Here is a 14207-nt window from a genome sequence, read left to right on the forward strand (position 1 = left end):
ACCCACAGATGGGGAAAATAAACTTAACAGCTTGACTGCGTGTGTCTCACAGATTAACAACTAAGAAAATTACACTTAACTGGGTGCCAGGGTAAGCAAAGAAGTAGTCACCAACAGTACACTTCTTTCTCCTCACAGAGCCACTTGAGGAACCTCCGTCATCTTCTGCATTCGCGGGAGATTTTACTCTCCTGGCACATACCACCTAGCAGGAGGAAAGCCTCCATCGGCTCTTCCTGCCAAGGCTCTTACTGACAGACGACTGCAGCACGATACACACCATCCGTGTCATCCGAATGCGGTCCAGAGAATTATAAACGTGCCCAGCACTTCTGCCATCTGGCCTAGTCAGGCACTGCTGTGGACTGGTCCTGCGACCAGGGATCCAGGTTACCCCTCCGCCTTAGCGGGAAACATGGCATCTCCCAACATGTCCAGCTGCCTCCTGACTATGCGCTCTCTGCCTGTCAGCAGCGCCGGTCCCGGAGTAGCAGCGGTGACAGTGCCACAGCGAGCGGCTACTGTCACCCTAAAAACAAGCCCAAAGTCTGTCTGCATTGGCAGTAGAGAAAAAAAATCTTCGTCCGTCCGGACCACTGACCTTAACGATAACAGGTAGCACACAGCACCAGTATCCGTGTAGCATGTACTCCAAGTAAAGGAAAATAAAAATAAAATAAACATACTAATCTAAAATAGGAAAGCACAATTAAACAGCAGCCCAACTCCTTGGGCACTTAAATTAAACAGAGGCTAGCAGGGGTTGCAGAGGGGAGAAGTCAGCAGCAGTTAGTTAACTATTTAGGTGCCAACTCCATGCACCCTCAATACAACCCCATGGTAGCAGTGTCCCTCAGATTGGATGACGGAGAAATGGCAGACGTATGCAGCAGTCGGCTGTCATACTTGCAGGCTGTGTATACGGTGTCCATACTTGACTATTCCCTGGCAAATCAGAATGACATATTAAACATATATAAGACGTCACTGATGAAGCCCCTCCAGTCTAAGATCTGTAATTATTCCCATTGGCCGATGGAGGCTGACAGCAACTAAATTAAACCTGCGCTATATAGTGAAGGGATCCTCCTGGATGACTAACGCATCAAAAGCAGGAGGTGGTGAAAGGAGGAGCTTAAACACAATAAATTTATTTAAAGTGTCATGATCCTATTGGAGACTATGGTCCTCTAGTGGGCCCACTGTGATATAGAAAATATAATTAAATGCCACTTCTGTGACTTTATTTTATTTTGCAAGGGTGCAAAGTTCTGACGATACAAACTTGGAGATCTACTTTTCCTGGCCATTCCACAGAAAGCCATTCTAGCAAAATATTTTGTAAATTCACATTTTGCAGAATAGTCTATGAATTGAGCTGGGATGAGGACAGTAAATTAATTTAGCTGTGGCGTGTTTGGGGTAGTTCTGGGAACAATTAGGGCAAACTTCACAGCCAAATGAGAATAATTTGCAGAACAGTTTTGAAAATTTTGCTCATATCTAATTTTATCATATTCTCTTCTAGGAAGAAAAGAAAGAAAACTAAAATAAGGCATTATGAAAAAACACTGAGAAATACAATTAACCACAATATGAAATTGAAATATTTTTTGTACTTACGGATCAATAGAAATTTTAATGCAGCTCATGTTTTTATCCCTTTGCTTATTGTCGGCTGCATTGACTGAAAAATGAAAAAAAAAGTAGTTTAAAGAGAACCAAGAAAATAAGCACATAGAAAATACTATTCATTAATAGCTATGTTATCACTTACTAGTAATACAGTTATAACATGTCTAAATACCTTAGAGCTATAGTAAGTTGGGTCATAAATTATATTTTATTTTGGTGAAGGCTTCACTATGCTTACATGAGCATATTAAAAGTACTCTATTCGCATAAACAAATTTACTTGTGTCTAGCACAAGGGAATGTAAATGCTAGACATGGTTTTATGCTATCAGTCTGTATCTAACTAATGGGATGGACACTGGCTCCCATTTGTCTGCCCAATAAGAGACTTTCTCCCTGCCACTAGGTCATGCCCCCAAGGCAAAATGATTAACACACAACTTGGCAAGAGGCTTTTGGATTATATAAGGGCATTATCGGACAAAAACAGAATAATGACACAACCTGAAGTTCTCCAATAGACCTTAGCATATTAAAAGCAGCTGGGTACATTCTTGCTGTATGAATATTATACATGTATCTGTTAGACCAATACTGTAGAATAACACTTTGTTACAGTCATTGTAATACATTATGTTGGGGTATGCATGGCTACAGAAAAGATTCAAGCAAAAGCCATTTTCTTTCCTACCATATATAGAAAGACACCTGTGAAGAGTCTTCCTTATGAGACAAATAAAAAAGGCCTCCCACTGCTCCAGACAGTGGTGGAGACAATAGCAGGAGGTAACAATAAGAGTCACACGGCCTAAAAGCACCAACTGTCCAGCAGTCCTGGGACAAGAGAGTGTAGCCCCCTCATTATAAACGGTTATGCTGTAAAAGTGGCAGAACACAACTTTAGTGGTGGGGTGGAATACAAAAAGATAGAATACATGAATCCGCAAGATCCTTTAAGACAGGAAATATGCGCATCCACTGACGAACAGAAATAACTGAAATGCTAGGCACCGGCTGTGAACTTTATTTATTTAGGTGCACTGGCTACTTGACTCAAGGTTTTTCATAACCATATAAGAAAATGTTTAATGAAAAAGGGGATAAAAAGGGACTATAGGTCTACATTTTATTTTTTGGAGAAAGTGGGCGGAGGTTAAAGTGCAAATTCACTAATGACAAAGGCCTGCAGCAGACATCCAGACCCCAGGCCACATAAAAATCCCATCTCCCAGGCAGTAATGGAGGACTAATAGGTGTAAGAAAAGCCTGTTACTTTTGGTGAAATGACCTACCTGTGGGTGAATTTCAACTCCATTACCAAAGCCTGTGTCCCCCAAGATATCTAAAAATGATTTGCTTTTTTTTTTTTAAGGAAATAAATAAATAAATTGCCAAGCTCTAATTAAATTCAGATTTACATGCATAGGCCACTTTCTTTCAGCTTGAACATCCTCTTAACGCGAGGACCTCCTCAATCGCACCCTTAAAGACAATATGCTTATGTCACAGTGTCAGCTAGATAGTATATTTGTTTTATTTTCTTTTTTACATTTACAATCCCTTTCCCACTACAGCAAGTGGAATGACAGCTAGTGACAGAGTGAAAATTATTCCCTTCTTTCTCAGCCAGTCTCACTCCACTTACAAATCAGCAATCACAAATCCGGATGTGCTGTGATTTCACACACAGGGGGCAGAGAACTAACAGGTAAAACACTGGTCTAAAACTCTGGCACTAAAGTTTTTATGGAACACAAGTCTGACATGTTCATTGTATAAGTGAGTAACGTATCGGGTTTTATGATGTTTCAACCAGTAAAAAAGTATATGCAGCCAAAATAAGAAGATGTAAATACTTTCATTGGCTTAAAAAAAAAACAAAAAAAAAAAAAACGACATTTTCTACCGAAGAGCCATTACCAAACATCGACCATTGTGAGGACGCAAAAGCTCATCAAGCCACTATCTATACTAGTCATTAACATGCTGTTAGTCCTGACTTCCTTGTGATTGCCAGTCAAAAACAGCTATCTCCATCGTAATTGCCGAGACTGTAAATTATGAAGGCAGAGGGAAGAATGACACCCTCTCCCCATGGTACTAGCAGCTGTCAGGGATAGCAGAGTTTGAGAAAAGGAAGAGGTTGCAGAGGATAGCTAGTAAAACAGTATTGATTAATACTGTTGAGAAGAAATTAGCAGCTAATGACTTTCATTCAGAATGACACCTGCTGCAATCTACAAGTACAGTACCACTAAGTGTTTATGCAAATATTATAAGACAATAATTGAAGTATCACCTCATTATACTCAGCAGAGTTCTACAACATATAATGGTGAAAAACCACGTCTGTACTTCGATTGTTTCCATGATCTGATGCACAGGAACAAACATGCAAAAACAGCTGATCACATGCAATTTTATGAGTTTAAGGTATGTGAATAGAATACAATAGGTAATTTTACAACCGTTCATTAAAAGTTACTAATTTTTAGAGATGTTACAAGTAGACATAAAACAGGAAAGTCTGATGCACAATTTTATATACATAACTTACCCAGAATTTCATCAAATATTTTATATAATCCTGGCACATAAGTAATGTCACGGCAATTCATTCCAACATCTTCATCAAAAACCCACATTGCCTAAATATAAAGATACACATAATTAAAAGAAAATACAACATTTCTACACTAATTCCATAACGGAATTACAATGCATTGAACTGCTTAGCATTGTTCACGCACATGTATAAAAACAAAGACTACTGTAAAACAATGCAATTTGCTAAAGGCATGGTCAATGCAATCTCTGTACTTGCTGGTTCCAAAAATATTATATTATATATAGATTTTTATGTTTGCACAACAATTCAGCAAGTCAAGGAAACAACATTCTGCTTTGTCAAACTAAGCTTTTAATATGGTCTGTCTCGTTAACCAAAAGTGGAGGACCTTTGATAATTAAGTGCACCGGTGGACAGTTGTGGTGATACTCTTAAAAATGCAGCTTATTAACCTAAAACCTCTGCATAGAACGAAATACTTCACAGACACATATTTCTGGCTTTCAATGCCTACAATTTCCTTAAGTTTGAAGAAAATATGTTAAACAACCCCACTATAAGCATACAGCCCTTTAATATGTGAACCTCGCAAAGCAAAGTGTATCTCTATCTTAAATTCAACCATCGCCTCCTCCGTGCTGGGCAGGGCAGGGCATACTATTGTGATGTATCTTTCTATTTTTTCTCTATTAAATTTTGTATTTTTCCTATTGCTGGTCTGTTCGTTTTTTTAAGTTTTGATTTACTTATTGTGAATTGGGTGCATCTAATTTTTGTCCTATTTTGCCTAAACGTTTTCCTACAATATAAATACCTTTACTCCACTAAGCTACCAAAAGAAAATCCCTTCTGTACCCAAAAAAATATAAAATTTACCAGGGCAGAGCATGACATTTTTCAGTTGGGAGGAGAGGAGGTAGAAATGAACTTTTGGGTACAAAAAGCCTTTAAGCCTTTCAATTTCATTTAACAGCAGAAAAAAAGAAAAAAAAAAAGAAAATAAAAAGAGAACAGAGCAGGCACCTGAGTGATGGACTCCACTGATCCGATGTATGTATCAGGTCGCAAGAGGATATGCTCAAGCTGAGTCTTCTTTTGGTAAACTCTCTCTACAGACATCTTCTTAGAGGACTCATTCTTGTTATTGCTTTCACCTTCCTCTTTTTTTGCTGCATTGTTCTGGTTATCAAACAAGGTCTGGGTGCAAAAAAAACAAAAAACAATAAAGAAATCAATTGTCCACAGTCGCACATGCAAAATCTGGAAGACAAATAAAAGTCACTTTAAGGGGGGAATTCAATTGGCCGCGTTACAGGTAAAAGTAACGCGGCATTATTATCGTTATTACGGTATTAATGCGCTTAAATTATCGTTATTACGGTAGTTTCAACGCCGGCTTTTTGCTCGCAGCTCCCTGAGCAGCGAGCAGAAGGCCGGGTTAAAACTACCGTAATAACGGTAATTGTTTTAACACCGCGCTAATTCGGGGGGGAAATTGAATTCTCCCCTAATAAAACAGTCTGCTCTTTTACCCCACGTGCCTCTTATATTCTTGACAAACCAAATCATTTAATATTCTACAATGTGCTAGCATCTCTCCACCTCTGCAATTTATAAATGTCAACATTTAAAAACAGTGGCAAAACACTCAACAGCAGTTTATTTATTTTAATACTTAAAGGGGTCATAACAACATGATCCAAAAAACAACATTTTGCGTGCATCTAGAGCCCTATACCCGCCCCCCCCCACACCCCACCAGAAGTGGAGATAGATGGCACTATAAACTTGGGGAGAAAACATACTAATCCTAGATGCAAAAACATTTTACACCCCTATCAACTGTAAACAAACAAGATAAGATACTGATGTGTATATCTAACACTAATTAGCATATTAAACCAGGGGTGAACAAAATAATGTAGACATCAGATTCCAGCAAGACAAATTCAGTAGCCAGCAGCTTCTTCTAAAGCTGGGTACACACTACAGAAATTTCGACCAACTTTTTATGCAGAGCGATTTTACATGCGATCGATGATCTGATCGCTCGGTCCATGGACTGCATACACACTAGCCTTGTTTAGGACGATAAAGGGAAGAGCGGACGTCCCTTTAGCGACTTTTTACAGCCATGTTCTCGTGAGCAATGACTAATTTCGTACTCACTGTTGTCGGTCTGAAGTTTATACACACTGCACAGCGGAAACGAGATTGGACTGAAAATATTAAACGGTACGACCAACCAAATGAGACGATAATCGTCCATTTGGGCAGACTTTCGACCATCGTGTCACTGCACACACTGACCCGATTTTTAAACGAGCGGTCGTATATCGGCTGTTTGAGCCGATTATTGGATGAAAACAGTGTAGTGTAGTGTGTACCCAGCTTAAAGAACACATCCATTTTTATCTGCATTAATTACTTTAAAAAAAAAAAAAGCTAGGCATCGGCAGTAGTTTTCTTTAGGCTATATGACTTCTGGGATTTGTCTAGTTCTACCAAAAATCATATTAAGCCGCACTATAAATTATTTAAGGTATAAAAGGTAGGTCTTAGCTTGCTCCTACCCGCAGAATGGTAAGACAGTTTAACACTATAAAGTCAACTTTTAAATTATTTACTTAACCAATTTAGACAAGAGTGCTTCACTTTTTGCGTATACCTAAACCAATGTACCAACTTTATAACAACTCTCCCTCACTAATTACTCACTATACATAAAAAACATTATTAGCAAAAAACACTTGGCGTGTCTCAGGCATATCCAACCAGAAATCTATTATTTTTGTAAATCTGATGGCCTGTGTGTCCAATCTTCTTCAGAATGTACAACATGTTCACAATATGATCCGGCTCCTTGACCCAGGCGTCAGATGATTGAATCCTGTACAATTTGGCTACACACATGCTGTGTGTGGCAAGGTTAAAGCTGCACACCACCTACAGAAGTTTTACAAACCGCCTTCTTCCTTCAGCCATAAACTGGAAAAATATCTCCTATGGAGTGGCATCTAGGCAATACAGAGCCATTCAGTTCAGCTTGCCAAATGGCAGAGGAGAGGTGTGTGAGCGGGAGGTGGTAGTGCAATTTTTATCATTCTCATAAATGTGCTTTTATTTATCATTTATACAAATTAAAAGGATTTAATTATATGAAACAGTTTGTTATGCAAAGTGTCAAATACATGCTTGTGGGATGAAACATCATAAAAGGCCATAAAACAGAATGGAGTTTTGGAGGTGGATTAGAATATAAAATGTGCCTCTTAGGGCAGCCAAATGGACAGCACAACCCTATGCCTTAAATGCCAACAGGCCACATTTTTAAATATTCCAAATTATTTCACACGCACAAAAAAAAAAAAAAGTGAATGCCACATCTGGAATTAGTTAAAAGTCTGCAAAACTATAGTCTCTTTTCACCCATTAAGGATTGAAGATGTGTAGCCTGACCTAGGACTTAAAGAACACGATCAATTTTCAGTAAGTGCTTTAAAACCATATTACAAAATAGGATGTTATCTGTTCAGTCTCTATATAGATACACTTCATAGAACTACTGTCTGACTGCCACTGATACAGAAACTGTTTATACTGGTTGCCCCTGGTAACAGTCACCTTTAATGTTTCCAAATGAACACTTTTTTTTATCTACAACCACATCAATATACTAAACAAGTACAATCAGGTGTGAATTGTTAAAAAAAAAAAAAAAAATACCCAACAAAAAAAAACCTACAAGCAATTGCTTCACACGCATTATATTTTTGATTTGATAGAGCAGACAACATTTGCAGTGTGTCAATTAGGACAGTTGTAGCATCGTCAATTATCTTGGATACTATCGGAAATTCAATTGGCCGCGTTACTGTCGGTGAAGATCACTCAAGATCTTCTACTACGAGCCTTTTTTCAAAGGTGTTGTATTGCTTACAATTGCAGTCATGACGGTAGGCGATGGGTGGAGCCAAATGGTAGACATACCACTAACCCCCGCTTTCGCAAGTAATTAGAACATGCCAATTCTGACCACAGGCGCAAGTCAATGAGGGATCAGCTTAAGAACGTGGACTGCAAAATTCACCATTTGAGGGGGGAGATTGGGTAACAACTGACTGAAAGCAAATAAATTTATGAAGCCGTTTTAACGGCTAACAGTGTGGTACAATAATAAATTGAAATATTGTTTTGTTTTTTTGTTTTTGTTACTAGGAAAAGATGGAAAGACTATCAACTACGTTAATGGAGTGCTGTGGCAATAACTTTGTTCCTGATCATTTTTAGCATAGGACACAAGCACGGTTATAACACAATTTTAAACTTTGTAAGTACTTTGCTTGAGAATCCTTGACCAGGTCGTGTGCATGAGCAGACAAGGTGTTTGATGTGCTTCAATATACCATAACCTGTAATCTCTACCACATTTCTAGACAAATATTGTCCCAGAGACACACATTTTAGATACAACAGTTTAACTAAGGTCAAATAATAGATTACAAATAATTCTAAGACTGTGACAAACTAAAAAAAGTCACATTTAAAATCCAATGGATACTGTTTTATTAACAGCTAATTGTTTAATATTTGTAATCTAATATACTAAATTAAAGGCTCAATGATATGAAACACCTATGCATGTTAGAAATATATGTATTTTTAAAGTATTGATCAGAGTGAGTGGAATTTCTGCCAGAACATCTTTAAAATCATCAGAGAGCACACATCCTCAAATGGCCAAAACACTAAAATGAGAACACTGTCACCTGCTTGTGGAGTCCGTTACTTACCAACGTATTCAAAAAAAAAACACACAAACAGAAAGGTAAATTAAAACAAAAAGGAATGTATATTTTAAAAGGAAACCCTAGAAGCTAGCAGCACTGCAATAGTAATAGTATTTGTACACAGCTCTACTTAAAATTCATAAGTATGTAAAAACACTGACCTGTTTCAGTCATGTACATATTTTTTTCTAAAAATAGATTTTAAAGACTAGTACTGTTTAATTTAACAGTGGCTGCTAAAGATAGTGCAGTGAAAAATTAGAGTGTAAAAAGAACAACTAAAACAAACCACATTTCCATAAAAGAAGATCTGTCTACCAAGCTCTGCAAGGACAACTTACTAGCTACAAGGAACAGGATTGTAGCAAATGGAACTCCTTAGTGACTTCTGACTTGTACCATATGCCATGACCATAAAAAGGTCTGAGGCAAAATACAAGGTCACTTCTAATACTTACATTAGTTTACAGTAAGAGTGTGCATTATTCTTTATAATATAGTTTCCTAATGAACACTGAATTGATGTTATCTGAACTGACCTTTTAAACAGATATTGTTTACAGGTATCACTCGTTTAGAATATGTATATTATTAGCCAAAACTGTACTTTTTCAAACAGAATTCTAATCTTAAAAAGTTCCTGGAAACGCTGTATACTGTAATAAAGATGTACTGAACGTAACCAGGGTTGCCAACTCTGAAATGAAAAGCAAGCAACCGCTAAGTGAAAGACAAGCCCAAACAATCCTAAAAAGCCCCCCAAAAAGCCAAACTTTAATTATTTCTTATTAAGGATACAAATATCAAGATAATATTAATAGTAATGGGATCTGCGGCAATCTCTGCAGTTACAGCAACTAAAGATGAAGATTTAGGAGTTATAGCTGCACTTTAGGGGTTTGTTTTCTCTGTACACTGCAATATATCCCTAGCTTTACACTCATAACTGCACACATCATTCTGTCTGGTCACATATATACTCTCCATATCTACTGCATACAACACAGACATGTTCCCCCAGGGGGGCCAACACTGAAGTTTGCTGAAAGAAATGATGGGTTCATCTTCTAAGACAGAAAGAAGGTCAGAGTCAGAGGATATCACTCATTCAGAAGGAGATGCAGATTTTGGAAGAGGTGCAGGATGAGAGACAATGATAAAAGTGAGGCAGGAGAGGACGCTGAAGCCGAGATGGGCAGGAGGCGGCAGAGCTGTCAAGGGAGGGCAGGTTCTGAAATCTGTGTTGTACTGGAGGTAGTTGTTGATAGACTGGTACAACCAGAGACAGTTTTTAGCATTAGCTCAGGAGATGGTGAGTCTGGTGCGGCAGGGACACCACAAGGGGTAGGTATTGAAACATGTACTTGAGAGGAGGTAGATACTGAAGTGTGTTGCACTGGGGCTAGATATTACAACTGGTGCAGAGAAGATAGGGAGGTTGGTAAGACAGGGACATCACAAAGGATGGGTTACTGAAAGATGGGCAAAAGAGGCAGATGATGAAGGAGGGGTTGCAGGGCATAGGCTGTGTAATGGAAGAGATCCTACGGAAGATAGGTGGGAAATATGGGCAGGCTGAAATAATGGGGCGTCAGCCGTTATAGTGGAAGAGGGGTCAGATAACAGACTGAATTTTGGATATAAAGTTCTCTCCAGGTGCCCTTTTCTTCACCCCGGGTCTCTTGCTTTCCGGTCCTCGGTACAAACATCTTCACAGCGAGACGGCCGGTAACTAGTTGTCATTGTACCCAAGGCAGTACCAGCGCTGTTAGGCAGAAGGCTGGTCTTGCAGCTGTAAACTCGAGGCAGCTCCCATTATCTCTGTATACCTACAAACACCTGAGGTCACGCCCACTTGAGACCAGCAGCGTCCTTTACACTGAAACGTTATTATACACAAGACAATAAAGTTGTTTTTGGGGGAGGGGGGGGGGGGAGGGGGTGGAGTGTTTTGAAGCCCAAAAACCTGCAACCACCAGAAAACCTCCGCAACGCTCTATAAAAAAAAACAAACAAACCCAATTCCGCTTATTATAAGCGGAATTGGCAACTATGAATCTAACTATTTCTTAAACTCAGGGATGCTCCCAAAGGCTCTTTCACATAGGCATTGTAAGCCAGCTCCAGCCTCATTCACCGACCAGTGAAATGCATAGGATGAAACAGAATTCTCATAAAAGAGAACTTTCATTGCAGTACTACCCACTGATCTAAGACCAAACATGATGTTATACATATAAATATGCAATAAGAGTATATATAGAATTTTACACACACACAGACACACACTATATGCATGGCAACAAGCAAAACACCAGTACAGTATATTTTTAACACTGTAGGCAGACGCATAATGCCAGAGATCATACAACGCACAAGTGACGGCCATGATTTTGAGTAAAAAGCAACTTATGTACACGCAAAAATGCATCTGTGCACTTGCAATACTAATGCAAATTTAAATCTCACGTATAGATACATTTGGCGCAAAGATTGGGCCATCGCCAACTCTGACGTTTGCACCTGGACTATGGGTCGCAAAGATACACCTCTCAAAAAGCATAACTTAAAGATATGTGTAATTTGAATGCTGTAAGGGACGTGGTTGACTTGTGTCTCCACACCCCTATGGTACTGCACAGTCATTTGCCTCTTCAAGCACAGGTGACCACAAGTATACAGTAAGCATAACTCAATAAGTGTGTTATTATGACAAATTTTACATAAGTCACATGATGCAAATGGACTTTGTAAGCAGGCTATATATATATATATATATATATATATATATATATATATAATATATATATATATCTCAATGGAACACCTTGGTGACTTATAATTTACAGTATTATTGTAATATAAAAGGCCAAAGCGCAGAATGAATTATACTTACTGATTGGGACTCAACACCCAGTCTGCATATGCAAACAACTTAGCAAGATACTTGAAAGCAACAGTGGACATATGTTCTATAAAGACTAACTTAAGTCACTAAGCCTCCTCAGCATTTGAAAAGTTCCTTCCATACTTTCTATTTGTAACTCCACTTTACTACTTAAGTTTGTAAACCGCTTAGTATTATGAATATCTGCACAATTGTGTTCAGCTCTTCAACTAAGTCATAAAAAGAGAGAAAGTGAACCCAATAAATCAAATAACACAAAAAACAATACTTTTTCATTCATTTTTTATTGATGAAAATTATCCAACATTAAATTTCTTTGTCAGAAAAAGTATGTCCAAAAATGCTGCCAGTAGGTAAGGGTTTAACTCTACAGTATTTAGTAACTAACAGGATTTATATGACTCAAGTCAACGTCTTTATTTATATGGACAGCACACTGCATCAAAGTATTGGGGTCAAGGGTTCAATGCCAATCACAGTCCCTATCTGTGGAATGTGTTTTCCTTGTGTTTGTAATATGTATGAGATATATAACTAATGGTTAATAAATTAAAGTCATTAAAATTAAGGGCAGTACACGCATGAATCAATATTATACTCAAATAGCATTCTAAAAGACCTGTAAGTAGGTTGGTTTTTTTTCATAAAAAGAAAGAAAAGACATTGTAACAACCATTCACTTTGCATCAATTTCAATGTGGCCTGCAGCGTACACCATAATGCAGTTCTATGGCGGCACTCACTAAGTACATAGTACTCTATACTGCAGGGAAGCTTTGAGAACATGCTCCAAATAATGTTAAAACTAGGATAAAGTACAAGGTATCATCTGTGATCATAACAATGTTTCCCAACACACGTGTATAACCCATACCACCGCCAGAAAAACACACATACATATATATATATATATATATATTATATATACACAGCATTTAGAGAAGTAAACTGACAGTTACACCAGGTTTAATAAACCACAAGAACAGGTAAATGTTGATCTAACATATTGCTCATCCACTAAACAAAAGGACTATGTTCTAAGTTAATTCCTTTCACATCCATCAGCTCTACATATCTACATGACTTATTATAGACTCCAATGTTACCAATAGAGTTGATCTGAAACTTTATAATCCACATGGTCCAAGGCAAATCTACAAATTATCACTCACTGTCCCCTAAACATCATGGCCAAGATCCCCCATTGTTCCAACCCAATAATCACCCCTGTGTAAAAAGAAAAAAAAAAAGGTCTGATCATTCATTTCTATTCTCCATCAGATGGTGGAGTACTAAGACCTGCCCCAGCGTGGGCATTCCGTTACCCCCACATGCCAGGGCCTGCAGCACTTACCACCCAGGTGAGCCCCCCGGTGCCTCCTCCTCCAGCTCCACCTCCACCTCCAGTGAATTTAGACATCTTCCTCCTCCCAGAGAACTGCAGTAAACGCGTATTAATAAATGAAAGAAAAGAAGCTGCTATTGTGCAGCCGGCTCCTCCCCCAGTAGCAGCAGATGTAATGTTAGGAAGAAGGTATTAGAGATGTAGTATTAGTGAGCTGCTCCTGGGGCCTCTCTTTACACGTCGCACCGGGGATGTGGCCTAGTGCTGCCAGAGTCCCCGTGGCTAAGTTCCGGGGGTCGGGAATGAGCCAGGCTCTCAGTATAATAAATTAAGGTAAAACAGGATAAAAAGGCGGCGCAGCCGTACTACAGCCTCCCGGTACAGTGCGGCCGGCGAGGACGCGTCATGTGCACCGGGTGCATCAATGACGCAGGCACCGTGTGAAGAGCACGGACAGCACCAGCTTCGGTCTGCGAACCTGACCCCCGGTTCCCCCTCCTCTTCCTCCCGCAGACAATACACAGCGCCGCTTCCGCTCTCCGCAGTTACACACGGGGGCCCGGGAACGTTGGCAGCCAATGGGGTGGCCCCGAGAACCTGACGTCATGATCGAGTGGGGGAGGGCGACACCTAGAGGGGAGGACGGGAAAGATACAGAGCGTGACGTCACAGCGGCAAGGCATGGTGAGATGGTAGAGCGTGGAGAGTGCTGCCAGTAGAACGGACAGTAACCTGGGAATAGATTCAGCCAGTGATCAATAGAACGTGGACGTAACCTGCCAGTTTGTGTCTTGTTTCTCAGTGTGATCCTTGTTATCAAGTACGGGCCGCGCGTGGCTTAAATAAAAGTTTACATTAGGGCAGAGCGCACAGCACAGTAAAGTGGAAAACTACAAACCTGACGTGTTCTGACAGCAAAGGATATTTATTGTGCCATTAAAGTGAATGTTAAGCATGTAC

At 39.3% G+C, this 14207-nt stretch overlaps 1 protein-coding gene across 1 annotated transcript in view; it reads right to left on the reverse strand.

Moving 5' to 3' along the window:
- TOP2B (DNA topoisomerase II beta) overlaps positions 1–13800 on the reverse strand; it is a 75250-nt gene extending 61450 nt beyond the window's left edge. The window contains exons 1-4 of the mRNA XM_075212354.1: positions 13257–13800; positions 5228–5401; positions 4193–4283; positions 1624–1687 (exon numbers count right to left, since the gene is read on the reverse strand). Coding sequence (XP_075068455.1) covers positions 1624–1687; positions 4193–4283; positions 5228–5401; positions 13257–13322 — 395 coding nt within the window. The 5' untranslated portion in view covers positions 13323–13800. The remainder of the gene's footprint in view (positions 1–1623; positions 1688–4192; positions 4284–5227; positions 5402–13256) is intronic.
- Positions 13801–14207: the final 407 nt, after the last annotated feature.

This window comes from Mixophyes fleayi, chromosome 5 (assembly GCF_038048845.1).
Source record: "Mixophyes fleayi isolate aMixFle1 chromosome 5, aMixFle1.hap1, whole genome shotgun sequence".
Classification (NCBI taxonomy): domain Eukaryota; kingdom Metazoa; phylum Chordata; class Amphibia; order Anura; family Limnodynastidae; genus Mixophyes; species Mixophyes fleayi.